The 14,128-nt window shown below is 39.3% G+C and overlaps 1 protein-coding gene across 3 annotated transcripts in view; it reads left to right on the plus strand.

The window, feature by feature from the left end:
• Window positions 1–14,128, plus strand: part of LOC126297516 (uncharacterized) — a 323,790-nt gene that overhangs the window by 140,955 nt on the left and 168,707 nt on the right. For all 3 annotated transcript variants that reach the window (XM_049988402.1, XM_049988404.1, XM_049988403.1), the window contains exons 11-12: window positions 11,185–11,320; window positions 12,160–12,230. In XM_049988402.1, the coding sequence (XP_049844359.1) occupies window positions 11,185–11,320; window positions 12,160–12,230 (207 nt within the window). The remainder of the gene's footprint in view (window positions 1–11,184; window positions 11,321–12,159; window positions 12,231–14,128) is intronic.

Below are 14,128 nucleotides of genomic sequence, written 5' to 3' on the forward strand. Positions count from 1 at the left end.
ATTCCAAGTTGTCGTGGTTGCCTCACCTTAAAGACCTCAAGGTGCGGGCCCTGAAGGCACTGAATATTTTGAAGTGTCTGAGCCATCGGTCCTGGGGAGCAGATCGGGCGCGTCTGCTGCAGTTTTATAGGGCTTTCGTCCGATCGCGTCTTGACTATGCTTGCACCGTGTATGGGTCAGCAAGGCCTTCGTATCTGAAGATCCTTGACGCAGTACACCATGAGGGTATCAGGCTGGCCACTGGTGCCTTCCGTACCAGTCCCATCCCCAGCCTGTGTGCTGAGGCAGGGGAACCGCCACTCGCCATCCGGCGGAAACTACTCATGGTGCGAAGGGTGTGTCATTTCCTTGCATGTCCTACCTCCCCTGCGTACCCTACCGTTGCCCGACCGCCTATGGAACGTCTCTTTTCCAGTCGTCCCAGGGCAACAAAACCATTTGGGATTCGTGCCAAGCATTTGCTTGAGTCCCTTGGTGTGGAGCGTGTGGCCCCCCAACGACAAGGTTTTACTCGCCTGCCTCCCTGGTTGCTCCAGAGGCCCAGCATCCTTTTAGACTTGTCGGAGAACCGGAGGAACTGCACTCCGGCGTTTGTTTTTACCTCCTTATTTTACGATATTTTAAACCAGCATCCGGACCATGTACCTGTATTCACAGATGGCTCTAAACAGGGGGACACTGTTGGTTGTGCTGTTGTTTTCCCTGATCGAGTCGTCAAGTTACGGCTTCCTGCGGTGTTTACCATCCTCGATGCCGAATTGTTTGCAATATTGCGGGCATTGGAGCAGATGAGATGTGTTCCCAGTATTAAGTTCCTCATCTGTTCTGACTCCCTGAGTGCTCTTCAGACCATTCAACACTTGTACCCAGCGGATACGGTCGTCCAGAACATCCATGATGCCCTACTCCACCTGCAACGGCAGGGGAAGGAGGTTTCTTTCTACTGGGTGCCGGGGCACGTGGGTATTAGGGGCAACGAACTGGCGGATGTGGCTGCCAGAGATGCATGTTCCCTCCCTCACGTTGTTGAATGTGCCGTCCCCCTCCATGCTGTAACCTCCCTTTTGCGTTTTTGTGTTATGCATCAATGGGAAGAGGAGTGGTTGGCAGTTTCTGACAATAAGCTGCGTCTGGTAAAGGCCACTACTCGACCATGGCGTACGTCCTACCAGTCATACAGGCGGGATGAGGTTCTCCTCACTCGCCTCCGCATTGGACACAGTCCCTTCACGCATGGTTTTTTACTCCGGCGGGAGGACCCCCCAATCTGCAGTGCTTGTGGCGTCCAGATTACTGTCCGCCACATTTTACTTGACTGTCTTTTATTCTCTGACCAGAGGGCGGTGGTTTCCTTGCCACCGGATTTGCCCTCTATTTTGCAAGACGACGCAGCGACTGTGGTTACGGTTTTACGGTTTTGTGTCCTGTCCAATCTGTTGCCTCGGATTTTAGGGAGAAGGTTTTAATGTGCTTCTGGGTGACTGGCTCACCCAGTTTTTAGGTAAGAGGTCCGCCAGTCACGATTACCTCCTTGTTTCACTTCGGTATCTGTTCTCTTTTCCTTGTGTTTCCTTTCCTTTTTTAGTGTGTTTCTTCTCCTCTTGTTTTGCCTCTGTATGTGCGCATTTGGAACTGCGTCAGGCCTGTGTCTTTTAGCCGTTCTCCTTGTTCGGCGTCCGTCTTCGTCCCTTCACCGCCTGTGTTCCTGTTTCTATGCGCTTGGGCGCTGATGACCACGCTGTTTAGCGCCCGTAAACCTCAAACACACACACACACACTTCATGTCACCCAAATATTCATAAATAAGCAACATATAGGTCAGTTTTGCACAGGGTGTTGAAATTAGCTTTTAACCAAAAAAACATGAAAAAGGAAATAAAGATAGGGAAACAGATTGCAGTTGCCAATGGCTACACACTTCCACGGTTGTCTCAGTAGTAGGCAAAGTAAAGAAAGACCCAGGAACAAACCACACCGTAGAAGATAAAGACAAAACAAATCTTTCTATAGCATTCCATATTTTGACAGTACATCACAAAGGATTGCAAATAACTTCTATATCTTAAAAAGACACATAATTGAAATTGTGTTCTGTACAACTTATAAGCAAGAACAAAAAATAATACATGACATATAGTGTATTTATGATTCATATTTGGACTCTGAAGTATATAAAATTGCATGCCAGGAAAAATCCAATGTTCTGGCTGGGGAAAACAGGCTAAGATATCATCAGGAGGTATACAGAGCACATTAAAGACCACAAATAACACAGGACATACATTTGGAAAAGTAGAACAAAATGTTAAAGTACTCCGCATAAAATGGCTCTGTTGAAAGAACCAGATATATATTAATATTTCAATAAGTATGAAGGTAAAATATGAAATGAGAAACTGGAAAGTGAATCAGTGATGTCTTTAAGATGCTTAGACAGTATACTAAAATAAAAATCATGATACATAGAAATTAGCACCATTGTAAAAATATACCTGTAAGCAAATGATGATCCAAATTATTAAAATAAATACCCTCTATATGAAAGTATATACTGTGGATGACCTATAGTGTTATCTGTATTGAAATCATGTGAAAACATCTTCACAGATGTTTGTTCATTTATTGTTGTCATGGTGTACTGTGCACAGAAAATTGTATGTGATGTTTAGTATGTGTGAGTTTCTGCACAAGTGGATGTCAAGAAAACGATAAGTAGAGATTTTCTAAATTTCACTACTACCTCTACACAAAAATTAATTATTATAAACTGTGGGTGTTTTTATATATAACAGAAAATACAACAGAACAATACAGCACCTCACACAATGAAATCACGATTAAATTACATAGCACACAGAAAACACATTTGGCAATGGGAATCATTTCTCAAAATACATAATGCAAAATGTAAATATAGAGAAAATCGTGAGTAGTAGTGAAAAAGTTGTTTCATAAACAAACCAATGGTTTGTATTCAGTCTTTCAACAACAATTTGTAATACATAAAATCAAATCATGTAATTTGTTAAAACATCCCATCAGGTCAAAACTATAACTTGGCTGGTGACATAGGAATACTTCATCAAATAAATAAAGTGGTAACTGTATATTTACACTTATTTCAGACTGTTATTGTTACGTAAAGAAAGGCAGAGATTTGCATTTGAATCCTGATCCAGCATAATTTATCAGGAAGAACCAATAATGTCATAACTCACATAATGAATGTATCAAGATACTTATTCTGTGGTGGGGAACAGTATAGGATGGCACAAAAGTCTGTTAATGTTTGAAAATTCAGTACTTCATGGATTAACATAGGTGGAGACCTAAAAATTGACCCACATGCTTGAAATGACATGATGTTTTATCAAAACAAAACAAAAATGTGTACAAAAGACCAATGGATGGCGCTTCTTGTGATATAAAAGCAACAATTAGCATGACAGTTGATTTTTTTTAGAAAATGCTATGTTCTTTATAACAAATGCTCAACATGTCGGCTGTCATTCATCAAGACACCTGCAGCTGAGGGACAATGTCATGACAGCACTGTACAGCATATTAGGAAGTATAGTGAGAATCTGATGTCATGTGTTGTCTTTTAGTGTCCCTAATGGGGTCCAATGATTGCAGTTAACTTGCAGCTCCATGTAATGTCACAATCAATAATAACACAGTTGGAGGTCTGGGGCATGGGGTGCAAAGCAGGGCAGAAGTGTGGTGGTGTAGCACATGGTGCTCCCCAAACAATGTGCATAAGCAATCTTTCACACATGTAGCAGTATGGGACAGTGCACCATCCTGCCTAAAAATTGTACATTCCAGCAGGTGTTCACGATGTATTTTCACTCGCGATGCACGTGCTTTCAGAGATAGTGTGTCCATACAGATCACAGGACAGCTTATAGAGGCCACCTGGATTGGGGCCTTGGTGTGCTGTGGTGAGCTGTCAAAGAAACTGTCATTTAAGTGATAGCCGAGTGCTCGGCGTATTCTGTAACCTGTATTGCTGTTCTTCACCCTTACATGTTTCCACCTTAGGTGTTTCACTGTGTCCTTCATTCTATAAATTGCTTTGCTCTTGCTGTAGCAAACTTGGTGACGAGAGAAGGTACATCAGTTTAGCAGCCAATCTAGGGTTGTTGTGATTCTGTAGCATATTGGCGTACATTAAACAGTCATGCTGACAGTTTGAAAAGCAACACTCCGCATTTTCCCAAAGAAAAAGGGTCCAATCATGATTGCTGTGGTAAATAAACACCACACTCTGACCCTCTCATCATGCACTGGGATTTCCATGACAGTTTTAGGATTTTTGGTAGCCCAGATTCTGCATTTGTGATTGTTGAAAGTCATCAGCAGAGTATAAAATGGGCTTTGTCAAGCCACAACAATGTTAGACAACCAATCATCATCTTCCATAATTTTTTTAAGTGCGCACACCGCAAATGCTGTCCGCATCACAAAATTGGTAGCTAAAAATTCATGGTGATGCTGTATTTTGTACGATCAGCATTGAAGGACACTCCATAGTGCTTCCAAACAGTAGTTCGTGAACTGTTGGTGCAATGAACGACTTCATGAGCGCTGGCTTCACATTGCAGAGATGAACCTGCAAGCGGTGCGCGGGCTTTCGGAGCTCTGGCAAAAGTTAAGTGTTCAGTAATAGAATAATATTAAACTTAGTGTAAATTATAGTTTAGATAGTTAAATTAACGTCTGTGTTAGACTGTGTATTGAAGGTTTCGCGAATATTAGCGTATTTTACTCGTAAAGAAGGTTTTACTTAACGGCTGGTTTTCGTCAGTGTTTGTTTACATTTGTAGGCGTAAATTTCGTGCGTGTGTAGACCTCTTATTATTACTTAACTTTGTGCCTATAATCTAAATACTTCCAATAATTAAAGACTTTTTTATCGTCGGATTGTAGATTATTAAAACTTATTTGTTCATAGACTTTCCATTTGGCGTTTGTTTACTTTCAGGTAACGATTGTTTAAATTCACGTAGCTCGTTAGATTACATCCATTGTAGGTTCATTATCTTACTGATTTAAGAATTTAGTTTGTTGCATTAAGAGATCATTGTTTAAATTTTATTACTGTACATTGCCATGAGTACTAAGTGTGGAAGCTGCCGTAGGAAGATAGAATCGGGTGTGGTATGTGGGGGATGTGGGGGTGTTTTTCATTGGGGCTGATGTAGCGGGAAATTTGACGAGATTATGCTTTTGGCTCTCCCATGGAACTGTAGGTTCTGTAGTATAGAAAAAAGATTCGTACAACAGGAGGAAAAGATGTGTGCCCTTCAGGCTGAACTAGATTCGGTAAAAACTGAATTAGCTAAGTTAAAGGGGGAAAAAGACTGCGGGAAATGGGAATTGGTAACAAGGAAATCGCGAAAAGGGACCAGCCATGTAGATGTTGTTGAAGTTCCAGTTATGAATAAATTCTCCTTGTTACCTGAAGTAGGAAGGGAGGAGCCAAAAACAGGAGTAGTTGAAAGTAGGGTGCAGCAGACTACTAAAATTGGTAACAGCATTAGGTCAGGAAAATCTAGTAACAGGAAAAGAAAAGTCTTGCTGCTAGGTAGCAGTCATGGGAGGGGTGTAGGCCAACTAGTGCAGGAGAAATTAGGAGCAGATTACCAGGTTACGAGTTTGTTTAAGCCAAGTGCTAGGCTTAGCCAGGTGATAGAAGACATAGGACCACTCTGTAGGGACTTCGACAAGAATGATGAGGTGATAGTAATAGGTGGGGCAGGAAACAGCCTGGCTAAGGATAGGAATTATGATATTAAGAGTGACCTGGATAAAATAGGAGCTGCAACAGGATGTACGAATGTGGGTTTTGTTGAGGTATTGCAGCGTTACGATCAGCCCTCGCTTAACCCTTCTGTGTGGCGAGTTAACAGAGAGTTGAGCGAGCAGCTGCTGGACTGTGCAAAAACACACATTTATACAGTGCCTGTTGGTAGCATTGGGAGATGGGGATACACTCGACATGGCCTGCACCTAAATAGTCTAGGGAAGGATAGATTAGCTGATTTAATTGTAGGTCGTCTAAAGGGGGCCACTAGCACTCAAGGCAAAACCCCTGTGACCCGAAAGGGCATAGGGGCACCTTTTTTAGGTTGAACAAGATGTCCAGACAGGCAGCTCTTAAAGGTAAAAAAATAAATGGTTCGAATAAAGGTAGAGGAAACAGTTGTGTTAATATATATCACCAAAATATCAGGGGATTAAGGAACAAAATAGACGAACTAATAATTTGTTTTGAGAATATTAAAAATACAACAGAAGTTGATGTACTGTCCCTTTCTGAACATCATATAACTACACAAATAAAAAATGTAAATATTAATGCGTATAAACTAGCAACTTATTTTTGTAGAGACAATATGGAGAAAGGAGGAGCTGCCATTTATGTTAAGGGGGAACATGGTTTTAAAAACATAGAAACCGTAAAATTCTGTGTAGAACAGCACATTGAAGTATGTGCTTGTGAGCTTGAATTGGACAGTAGTAAATTCATAATTGTGACTGTGTATAGGTCCCCACTTGGAAATTTTCAAATGTTTCTTAAAAACCTAGATCTCTTGCTGCGTTATCTGTCAGAAAAAGGAAAATACATTATCATTTGTGGAGATTTTAACGTAGATTTTCTTAAACACTCAAGCAAGAAGAACGACCTTGAACTATTACTTTGCTCTTACAATCTGACATCAGTAATTGATTTTCCTACTCGTATTGTACAAGACAGTAGCACCCTGATAGATAACATTTTCATAGACCAAGATAAATTAAAAGAAGTAAGCACCTATCCTATTAAGAACGGGCTTTCTGATTACGATGCACAGCTGCTTTCAATTCATGACTTTGCTCCATACAGTAATGTGAAAAAAAAAAAAAACAAAATAATACGCCCAATTAACCATATAACAATTCGACAATTTAAGGAAAGCTTGAAACGGGTAGACTGGGAGGATGTTTATCGGGAACCTGATGCATATGTTAAATTTAACTTATTCCATGATAAACTTGTGGGTATATTTGAAAGCAGTTTTCCTAAGAAATTAGTGAATCATAATTCAAATAAACTTGATAAAAAACCATGGCTGACTAAAGGGATTAAAATTTCTTGTAGCCGGAAATGGGAACTATACCAAGACACTAGAATAAGTCGAGATGAAGAAAAGCTCAACCATTATAAGAAATATTGTAATATACTAAGGAAAGTTATAAAAAAATCCAGAAGTATGTGTATCAAGTCTGAGATTAGCACCTCTGATGACAAAGTTAAAACAATATGGAATATCGTTAAAAGGGAAACAGGGCAACCAAGGTCACAGGACAACAGTATTACTGTTAAGCACAATGAAAAGCTTATAAATGAAAAATGACAGGTTGAAAATATTTTTAATAATCATTTTATAAATGTAGTGGAAAATATAGGCACTAGCTGCTCACTAGATAGGGCAGAACTCTATATGAAAGAGGCATTCCCGGTGCAAACAAATGAAATTGAAATCCTACCCACCTCACCGTCTGAAATTAAGAAAATAATAAATTCACTTAAGAATAAAAACTCACATGGAACTGATGGTATCTCCAATAGAATACTAAAATCTTGTCCACACCTGATAAGTCGAGTTCTTAGCCACATATGTAATAGCTCATTGAATCAGGGAATATTTCCTGACAGATTGAAATATGCCATAGTTAAACCCGTGTATAAAAAAGGTGTCAAGACAGACGTCAACAATTATCGTCCTATTTCACTTCTGACATCCTTCTCAAAAGTGTTTGAAAAAGTAATGTACTCAAGAGTAACTTTACACATCAGTGGGAATAACGTTTTAACAAAATGTTAGTTCGGTTTTCAGAAAGATGTTTCAACAGATAGTGCTATACATGCTTTCACTGATCAAATTTTAAATGCTCTGGATAGTAGAACATCACCAATTGGGATTTTCTGTGATCTCTCTAAGGCTTTTGATTGTGTGGATCATGAAATCCTCTTAGATAAGCTGAAGTACTATGGAATGAATGGTTCAGTACACAGATGGTTCACTTCATATTTAACTGGTAGAATGCAGAAGGTTGAAACAGTAAACCCACATAGTACACAAAGGGCATCAGATTATTCAGACTGGGGATGTATCAAGAATGAGGTACCACAGGGTTCTGTCTTGGGCCTTTATTGTTTTAATTATATGTCAATGACTTGCCTAATTATATTCATGAAGATGCAAACTTGGTTCTCTTTGCAGATGACACAAGTATTGTAATCAAGCCTAAAAAGCAAGAATCAGCTTGGGAAAATGCAAATAATGTTTTTCAAAGAGGTATTAGGTGGTTTTAGCAAATGGACTTTCATTGAACTTTGAAAAAACACTGTACATACAGTTCAGTACAGGGAAAGACATAACACCGGAAATTAATATAGAGTGTGGGGGAAAATCTTTAGCTAAAGCAGATTGTTCAAAATTTCTGGGTGTCTGTATTGATCAGAATTTAAACTGGAAGACACACATTGACAATCTACTGAAACGATTGAGCTCAGCTACCTATGCTATTAGTGTCATTGCAAATTTTGGAGACAAGCATATCAGTAAGTTAGCTTACCATGCATATTTTCATTCGTTGCTTTCTTACGGAATCATCTTTTGGGGTAATTCATCACTAAGAAAGAACGTATTTATTGCACAAAAACGTGTTATCAAAATAATGTCTGGGGCTCATCTAAGATCATCTTGTAGACAATTATTTAAAGAATTAGGGATATTGCCAGTAGCTTCACAATATATATACAGCCTAATGAAATTTGTTGTTAGTAACCCAGATCACTTCAGAATTAATAGCACAGTCCACAGCTACAATACTAGGAGACAGGGTGACCTTCACTACAGTTCATTGAATTTGACATTGGCACAAAAGGGGGTGAATTATACTGCCACAAAGATTTTTGGTCACTTGCCAAACAATATCAAAAGTCTGACAGACAACCAATCGGCATTCAAAAGTAAGTTAAGGGAATTCCTGAATGACAACTCCTTCTACTCCATAGATGAATTTTTAGACATAGGCTAAAGAAATACAGTAAGTATTAACAATTGTACCGTATATAAGACTAACAAAGATTATTTGGGATAAATAATTGTACTTTGACACGTTCCACATCATTACGAAAGAATCGTGTTCATGATCCATGGAACAAGTAATATAACTAACTAACTAACATGTTGATTTTTCCCTGAACTGTCCAAGCAGCAGTAGCGCTTTGGTCTGGTCATCCAATGACCACCTTGGTTTCAGTAAAACCCTTTTTCATTTCAGGCATGTGTATGAAATTTTACCTCTCTATGTACATAAGTCTGTCAGGTGCATTTTCAAATGTTAATGCATTTTTGGGTCACCCGGTACTTTTCCTGTTACTGAGAATGTGTCCAAGCAGTTTAGAATTTCTGTAGTGAAAAAGCTGGTGTCATCAGTGATGATGTATTGATTTATAAAATGAGGAGACAAGGTTTATTTTTAGGGGTAGAATGTGATTCTTAAGTGTAAGCGAAAGTTGATTTTTCCAGTGTGATCTCGGCAAAATGCAGCATTGGTATGGTTCGCATCTGTTTTACTATAGTGTGTACCCGTCTGCCCACCTAACGAAAGTGCACTGAAATTAACTCATTCAGTTATTAAAATGCTGACATTTTTACTGTTGCACGTAAAGTGAATGTGTTATCATGCTGAACTCTCTTCACATCCCCCACACATTTTCCATGTCATGACATATCACCCATCACTTTATTAGTCCTCACTGAATCAAGAGGTAAAATGTATTGTGCCAGGAATTTTTGGTACTGTTGTGTAAACTTACACTTCACAGTAGTGGTGTGACTCCCATGAACTGCTTCTGCTGTTATTTATCCAAAGAATGATTATTCAGACATTACCAACAAGAAAATTAAGAATGACTCTTCAGTAAATTTTAACTTTGGTGCCGATGTGTTGATATTCTTAAATTTTAAAATTTTAATGATTGTGTTTTTTTGATATGTATGTTTTTTTGCCCTGTATCTTCATGTGCGCACTGCTCTCTTCTTCTTCTTCTTCTTCTTCTTCTTCTTCAAATGAAGTGTAAGTATCAGTCACCACACTTCGTATCATGAAGGGGGCAACGGCCTTGCCGTGGTTACACCGGTAACCGTGAGATCACTGAAGTTAAGGGCTGTTGGGCGTGGTCGGCACTTGGATGGGTGACCATCCAGGCCGCCATGCACTCTTGCCATTTTTTGGGGTGCACTCAGCCTCATGATGCCAATTGAGGAGGTACTTGACCGAATAGTAGCGGCTTCGGTCAAGAATACCATCATAACGACCAGGAGAGCGATATGCTGACCCCATGCCCCGCCTATCTGAATCCTCCCCTGAGGATGACATGGCGGTCGAATGGTCCCAGTAGGCCACTTGTGCCCTGAAGATGGAGTGTTGTTGTTTCATGTTGTCTACTGTACGTTTTCTGACTTGTTCGACAGAAGTTGTACAGTTAAATGTGTAATATTGACTTTCATTGCTTACATGTTGCGCCATATTGAGAGATTTTCCATGATGGTGATTTTAAAACAGATGGTGTTTAAAAAGCAATCACTGGTGTGTTGAGTGTGATTGAGCATTTTGTGCTTAGACCCTGTCCATTAATTGGATACTATAAGGCTAAAAATGTTATTTCTTTTGTAGCCCTGATAATAACCTGAGTGGCTGAAAAGATTATGTGCTACAGGTGGTACCAAGAATGTGGTACATGAAGAGTTTTACTTACAATACATGTCCTCAGTTTTAATGCAAATGGCATGATATGAATACGCATTGGATGGACTGTAAGGAGTCAGCACGCCAATACAGCAGTATCTCCCACAGCTCTTTCATCAGTACTGATGGCTTTCCAGAATTTTAATCATTAATGGTGTGGAAGAAAGGTTACACAATAAACTGGTTTCTTTCAACATATCCTAACACATGCATGTGACTCAATTTTTTCCTCCAGCTTATGTGTGTTGTAAAATTGTTGATTTGATTGGAAGCACTGCAGTATCTCAATAGTTGATGCAGAATAAAATAATACTTGCTTATCTAACAGATCATATGATGTTTACTTAGATTGTAATAGTGTTATGTTCTTTCTAGGTTAAGTCTGGGCTAATAATGGAAGATGATCTTCGAAGAGTGGCAACAATGTTGAAGAATAAAATATCAGAATTATCAAAAAAACGAGAACGCAAATTGCACTCGAAGGAAGAAGATCAAGCTACATTAAAACAAGGTACATTTGTTTTATTAATTATACAGAAATGACTATGCATTAGTGTTAATGCTGCCGTTATCCAAGTCTCTGTGAAATGTGTGTTAATGATTCCCCCCTCAATGAAATGTGAGTGGCTACAGGTAGCTACTAGTTAACAATGTCAAGTTGTAGTGATACTCAAAATAATTCAGTTTATTCATGAAATGAATAAGGTGAAACTCCTTTGCAAAGAATATGTTGCAGCTAATACTTTTGTTGTTTTGTCATGTTACATCTGATTCCTCTCTGTATAAATTGTTGTCTTGTTTACTTTAGCTCTTTTACATAGTCTTTAAAAGACTTGATGAGAAGGGGAAGGGAGAGAAACAAGATAGAAGTCTTAAGTAGTGAGATGTTGTCAGAAATATCATGGTAAATTGAAACTACTTAGATTTCTGTCAAAAGAAAAGAAGGGCAAAAAGTATTCATATACCTGTAGCATTTCTTATGTGTGTCTCATTGTGAAGATGTGACAATGTGTTTCACCTCCAAGAAGATTATTGTTACATCATGCTGTCTATTTTGTTTGGTTTTGGGATTAATAAGATAATTAGAGGGATATATTCAGACTTTTTTTATGTACAGCAGAAAAATAATTTTCCATGCACTGGTAAACACAGAAATTAGAAATATGATACTGCTTCGCTTTGAATAATGTATATTAATAGTATGTTTTTAAAGATTTGAATTTTAAATCTGCACTCAACATTTTTGTTTTGTTTTATTGATAAGGCTAATGATCATTGTCAGATGATTAATCATACTTAGATTCACAAATTTTCTGCTGATAGTGTATTTACATTATCTTTCATTTTCAGAAATTTCTCCTGAGTCTGTTATGACTCCTTCATTACACTCTGTTGAACAAAGCCATCTTACACAACTGCAGGTAATTAAAATGTTAAATATTCTGTGTGTTTACTACCCATATATATTATTTACTGAATTTATTATGACTTACTACATTTTCTGGAAATTGAGGAGAGGTTTTGTAAGAAAATAGTGGTACATCAATGGATGGTTAATTTGAATTTGTCATGAATAATGTATATCTTTTTCTACCCAGAAGAGAGTTCATTTAGCGTCTAAGGTAAATAACATATAAAACATTTAACTGAGTTGCTAAATTGGGTTCAAAAGGTGTAAGTGTAGAGGTGCTCATGTAGAAATCAAAGTCTAAAGCAAAATCTCTATTTCAAGTGCAGTATTAACTGTTGTTGGTAGATACTAATGATTTCGTTGTGCATACAGCAAACAATGTGATGTAAATGATTTTGGGCTTCAGTGCTGTTTCACATTTCTGTGTGTGTGTGTGTGTGTGTGTGTGTGTGTGTGTGTGTGTGTGTGTGTGTGTGTGTGTGAGAGAGAGAGAGAGAGAGAGAGAGAGAGAGAGAGAGAGAGAGAGAGAGAGCGGGGGGGGGGGGGGGGGGGTTGGATAACCTCTGTGGTTGATACTATGCCATTATCAGTTTGAGTTCCTGCAAGAAAGGAAAAAGTTCCCTATGGCTTTACTCCGATACACCATATTATTCCCCACTCTTTTGGCTACAAAACCCTATTTTTCAACATAATTTCTGTTCAGTTTGAGGGCTGTAGGCCATCTTATTGGGAAAGCCTGTATGCTCTCATGGTAGCACTTTACTGTTCGACGTCAGAGTCAATATCTTGCTTCATCAATAATCTCCCCACCATCCACCAACTGCTTCCAGTGGAGTGGGTCCTGCATTGTGCCCAACAGGTGGAAGTCAAAAGATGTAAGATCCATGCTGTAGCATGGGTGAGGAAGAACAGTCCAATGAAATTTTGAGCTGCTCTGAGGTGCGCAGACTTGTATGAGGCCTTGCAGTGTCATGGAGAAATAAAATTTAATGTGCATTTTTGCCCTGGCGAACACACGGAAGTTGTTTCTTCAATGCACTGAAATAGCATAATAGGCTTCAGAGGTGATGGTTGCACCATGAAGGAGAACATCAAACAGAATAACCCTATCATAGACCCAGAAGTCAGTGGCCATGATTTACCGGCTTTTGGTGTGGCTTTGAACTTTTATTATGCAGGAGAGAGAGTATGGCGCCAGTCCGTGGATTGCTGTTTTGTTTCCAGTTTGAAGTGATGAGCCTATGTTTCACTGTCTGTGACGGTGTTTGGCAAAAAATTATCTCAAACAGCCTCAATATATGCAAGCAATTCTGCACAGATTGTCCTCCATTGCTTTTTATGGTCTTCTGTTACGTGGTGTGAAACCCAATGCTCACACACCCTTGAGAACCCCAACTGGTGGCTGAGTGTGTCAGCACTACTGACAGAGATGTCCAGTTTAGCAGTGAGGTGTTTGATTGATCCTTTGATCACCTCGAAGGAGTGTCCACACATTCCAGAATTGCAAGAAGTGCAGCTGGCCAGCACGTGGTAGATCGGACAGGTTTGCATGATCTTGCGCAATGATGACAGCCACCTTGCCAAATGACTCACCATATTTTGTCATTTCCAGGCCTCCGTAGACATTCTGCAAGTGCGTGTGAATATCTGTAATGCTCTGGTTTTCCATGAAAAGAAACTCAGTGTAATTGGGACAAAGTTGGAGCCCCTGTAGGTGAAGGGAGCGAGCACAGTTGGTCAAAGAAACTCTCCTCTGTGCATGCTTGGCTGTATAGGAATATGAGAGTGCCTGGGATGAAATGGTTATTTAAGTTGCCTGGTACTTCTGGCACTCACTAGACCTCACTGCACTGAGCACACTTCACTTCATCAAGTAACCCAGGTGCAGATACCAGTAGGGGGAAGGGG

The sequence above is a fragment of the Schistocerca gregaria genome, chromosome X (assembly GCF_023897955.1).
Source record: "Schistocerca gregaria isolate iqSchGreg1 chromosome X, iqSchGreg1.2, whole genome shotgun sequence".
In the NCBI taxonomy this organism is placed as follows: Eukaryota; Metazoa; Arthropoda; class Insecta; order Orthoptera; family Acrididae; genus Schistocerca; species Schistocerca gregaria.